This window comes from Halteromyces radiatus (assembly GCF_025201355.1).
Source record: "Halteromyces radiatus strain CBS 162.75 chromosome Unknown BX664scaffold_20, whole genome shotgun sequence".
NCBI classification, from domain to species: Eukaryota; Fungi; Mucoromycota; class Mucoromycetes; order Mucorales; family Cunninghamellaceae; genus Halteromyces; species Halteromyces radiatus.
Genome location: NW_026251706.1, coordinates 1 through 4,003, shown reverse-complemented (window position 1 = coordinate 4,003; position 4,003 = coordinate 1). Strand labels below are relative to the sequence as shown.

Below are 4,003 nucleotides of genomic sequence, written 5' to 3'. Positions count from 1 at the left end.
TATACACTGACATTCACCTTTTTACTTTTATTCATTAGCAACAATGTAACGACTAGTAGTAACGACAAAATAATCTCTTGACATGACATAACGTAAGGAACTATTGAAATATCCTTTTTTTTTTATTTTATAAAGTGAAATAATACTATTAACCTTTTTTTTTTATTTTATTTATATTATAGCAACTAGTTTATGTGTTAAAAGTGGTGTTTAGCTCTTTTTGTTTTATTCATGTTGGCAATGGTAAAGGGATCTCGTGGTGACCTTAAGGTAACGGAGTTACTTTTCCTATTTTTTTTTTTTTTTTTTTTTTTATAAAGTAAAAGAATATTATTAACCTTTTTCTTTTTCTTTTTCTTTTTTTTTATTTTATTTATATTGTAGAGGCTATTTTATGTGTTAAACTTGGTGGTTACCTCCTTTTGTTTTATTCATGTTGCTGATGGCAAAGAGATCTATGATGACCTTAAGGTAATGGAGTTAACTTTTTTTTATATAAAGTAAAAGAATACTACTAACTACCTACTTTTTTTATTTTATTTATATTGTAGCAACTAGTTTATGTGTTAAAAGTGGTGTTTACCTCCTTTTGTTTTATTCATGTTGACGATGGCAAAGAGATCTTATGCTGACCTTAAGGTAACGGAGTTACTTTTTTTTTTTTTTTTTTTTTTATAAAGTACAAGAATATTACTAACCTTTTTCTTCTTCTTTTTTTTTTTTATTTATATGGTAGAGACTAGTTTATGTGTTAAACTTGGTGGTTACCTCTTTTTGTTTTATTCATGTTGGTGATGTCAACGGGATCTATGATGACCTTAAGGTAATGGACTTACTTTTTTTTATATAAAGTAAAAGAATACTACTAACTACCTACTTTTTTTATTTTATTTATATTATAGCAACTATTTTATGTGTTAAAAGTGGTGTTTATCTCTCTTTGTTTTATTCATGTTGGTCATGTCAAAGAGATCTCGTGGTGACCTTAAGGTAACGGAGTTAACTTTTTTTTTTTTTTTTTTATAAAGTAAAAGAATATTACTAACCTTCTTTTCTTTTTTTTTTTTTTATTTTATTTATATTATAGCAACTATTCTACCTGTTAAACTTGGTGGTTACCTCTTTTTGTTTTATTCATGTTGGTGATGGTAAAGAGATCTCGTGGTGACCTTAAGGTAACGGACTTCCTTTTTTTTTTATAACGTAAAAGAATATTACTAAACTATTTCTTTTCTTCTTCTTTTTTATTTTATTTATATTATGGCAACTATTCTATCTGTTAAACTTGGTGCTGACCTCTTTTTGTTTTTATTCATGTTGCCAATGGTAAAGGGATCTCGTGGTGACCTTAAGGTAATGGACTTTACTTTTTTTTTATAAAGTAAAAGAATATAACTAACTACCTACTTTTTTTATTTTATTTATATTGTAGAAACTATTCGATGTGTTAAAAGTGGCGGTTACCTCTTTTTGTATTATTCATGTTGACGATGGCAAGGAGATCTCGTGTTGACCTTAAGGTACTGTAACGGAGTTACTTTTTTTTTTTTTTATAAAGTAAAACAATATTATTAACCTTTTTCTTTTCTTTTTCTTTTTATTATTATTATTTATATTATAGCAACTATTCTATCTGTTAAATATGGTGGCTACCTCTTTTTGTTTTATTCATGTTGGTGATGGCAAAGGAATCTCGTGTTGACCGTAAGGTAATGGACTTACTTTTTTTTTTATAAAGTCAAGGAATATTACTAAGTATTTACCTTTTTTATTTTATTTATGCTATAGCAACTGTTATATCTGTTAAACTTGGTAGTTACCTCTCTTTGTTTTATTCATGTTGGTCATGTCAAAGAGATCTCGTGGTGACCTTAAGGTAACGGAGCTACTTTTTTTTTTTTTTTTATAAAGTAAAAGAATACTACTAACCTTTTCTTTTCTTCTTTTTTTTTTTTTTTTATATTGTAGAGACTATTCTATATGATACAAGTGGTGTTTACCTTCTTTTGTTTTATTCATGTTGGCAATGGTAACGACATCTCGTAGTGACCTTAAGGTAACGGAGGTACTTTTCCTTTTTTTTTTTTTATAAAGCAAAAGAACACTACTAACCTTTTACTTTTTTTTTTTTTTTTTGCTTTATTTATATAATAGCAACTACTTTATCTGTTAAACTTGGTGGTTACCTCTTTTTGTTTTTATTCATGTTGGTGATGTCAAGGGGATCTCGTGTTGACCTTAAGGTAACGGAGTTACTTTTTTTTTTTTTTTTTTTTTTTTTATAAAGTAAAAGAATACTACTAACCTTTTTCATTTCTTCTTTTTTTTTTTTATTTATATTGTAGAGACTATTCTATCTGCTAAACTTGGTGTTTACCTCCTTTTGTTTTATTCATGTTGGTGATGTCAAGGGGATCTCGTGTTGACCTTAAGGTAATGGACTTACTTTTTTTTTTTAATAAAGTCAAAGAATATTACTAACTACCTACTTTTTTTATTTTATTTATATTATAGCAACTATTCTATCCGTTAAACTTGGTGGTTACCTCCTTTTGTTTTATTCATGTTGGTCATGTCAAAGGGATCTTATGCTGACCTTAAGGTAACGGAGTTACTTTTTTTTTTTTTTTTTTTTACAAGTCAAAGAATATTACTAACCTTTTTCTTTTTCTTTTTCTTTTTTATTTTGTTTACATTATAGAGACTATTCTATAGGTTAAACTTGGTGCTTACCTCTTTTTGTTTTTATTCATGTTGCCAATGGTAAAGGGATCTCGTGGTAACCTTAAGGTAATGGACTTGCTTTTTTTTTTTATAAAGTAAAAGAATATGACTAACTTTTTTCTTTTTTATTTTATTTAGATACTGTGGCAACTAGGCAATGTGTTGAACTTGGTGGTTACTTTTTTTTCTTCTTGTGCAAGATGGAGATGCATTGTAATGGGGCCATGACCTTTAGGTAATGTCTTTTTCTTTTTTTTTTTATTTTTATTTTTATTTAGAGTAAAAGAATACTACTAACCTTTTTTTTATTATTTAATATAGATACTATGCAAACTAGTCAATATATTAGCTAGTTTTTTTTTTTTAATAAAGTGCAAATGATTGTTTCTTTTTTTTTTTTTTTGACTGATGTATAAATGAATGGATATAAATTATTATTAAGGCATGTGAAAGGGAATATGTTGGTGTATGTTTATTCCAAATTTGATACAATGATGATGACTTTTGAGCATAGTATAAAGAGGTATATATGTATCTATCATATGTGATATTATAGTGTAAAAGAAATTTACGCGTCGAATTTCTCGTAATGGAGCAAGCTAATGAATAAAATGATATTATATGACTTGCACTATTTTTATGAGAAGAATACACTGGTATAATAGTATTGTATAACGATGAAAATTGAGTGAGAAATCATGACATTGTCCTTTATTTTTTAAATAACTCTACAAATGGCAAGGTAACATGTAAAGTGTCATTAATACGAATGAAAGGTAATATGATTGTGTATCTTTACTCCAAATTTGATACAATGATGATGATTTTTGAGTCAGTTACAAAAAAACAAAGAGGGACATGTCACTTGACAGCATAGTAAAAAACGGGCTTACGCATCGAATTTCTCGAGATTGAGCAAGCTAACCAATAAAAAGTCATTATGAACATTTATACTACTCTTTATTGTGTATCCAATGATGAAGAGAGTTTTTTATATTCATCTTCATTTTTTAGGTTTTATTTTCATTTTCATTTCAATAGGGGGGGCCATCACCTTATACAGTATGAATTCTGTACCAGATCTTCCGACAATGGCAGTGTCTGCTAAACCCTGCATCTGCTTACCATGCCCTTTTATGTAAGGTTAGAATAACAAGTTATTCTACTACAAACATACTACTATAAAGACCATTATATAGAAGTAGAATGTAGTATGCCTTAAATACCAGAGAAAGCTTTGACGAACAACAAGTATTCGACTAGAATCTATTGACCCAAG

The 4,003-nt window shown here is 27.7% G+C and overlaps 2 protein-coding genes across 2 annotated transcripts; both read left to right on the top strand.

The window, feature by feature from the left end:
* Window positions 1-231: 231 nt before the first annotated feature.
* BX664DRAFT_353995 (uncharacterized protein) lies at window positions 232-983 on the top strand (the record flags this gene model as incomplete). Its single annotated transcript, XM_051547722.1, has 5 exons — window positions 232-270; window positions 385-471; window positions 574-639; window positions 737-823; window positions 903-983. The coding sequence occupies 5 exons, from the start codon at window positions 232-234 to the stop codon at window positions 981-983; spliced, it is 360 nt and encodes a 119-aa protein (XP_051395626.1).
* A 687-nt stretch (window positions 984-1,670) lies between these two features.
* Window positions 1,671-2,533, top strand: BX664DRAFT_353993 (uncharacterized protein; the record flags this gene model as incomplete). The annotated part of the gene is made up of 6 exons (XM_051547721.1): window positions 1,671-1,709; window positions 1,817-1,876; window positions 1,969-2,029; window positions 2,155-2,243; window positions 2,346-2,419; window positions 2,515-2,533. 6 exons carry the CDS (start codon window positions 1,671-1,673, stop codon window positions 2,531-2,533), a joined length of 342 nt encoding a protein of 113 aa, XP_051395625.1.
* Between the last annotated feature and the right edge of the window lie 1,470 nt (window positions 2,534-4,003).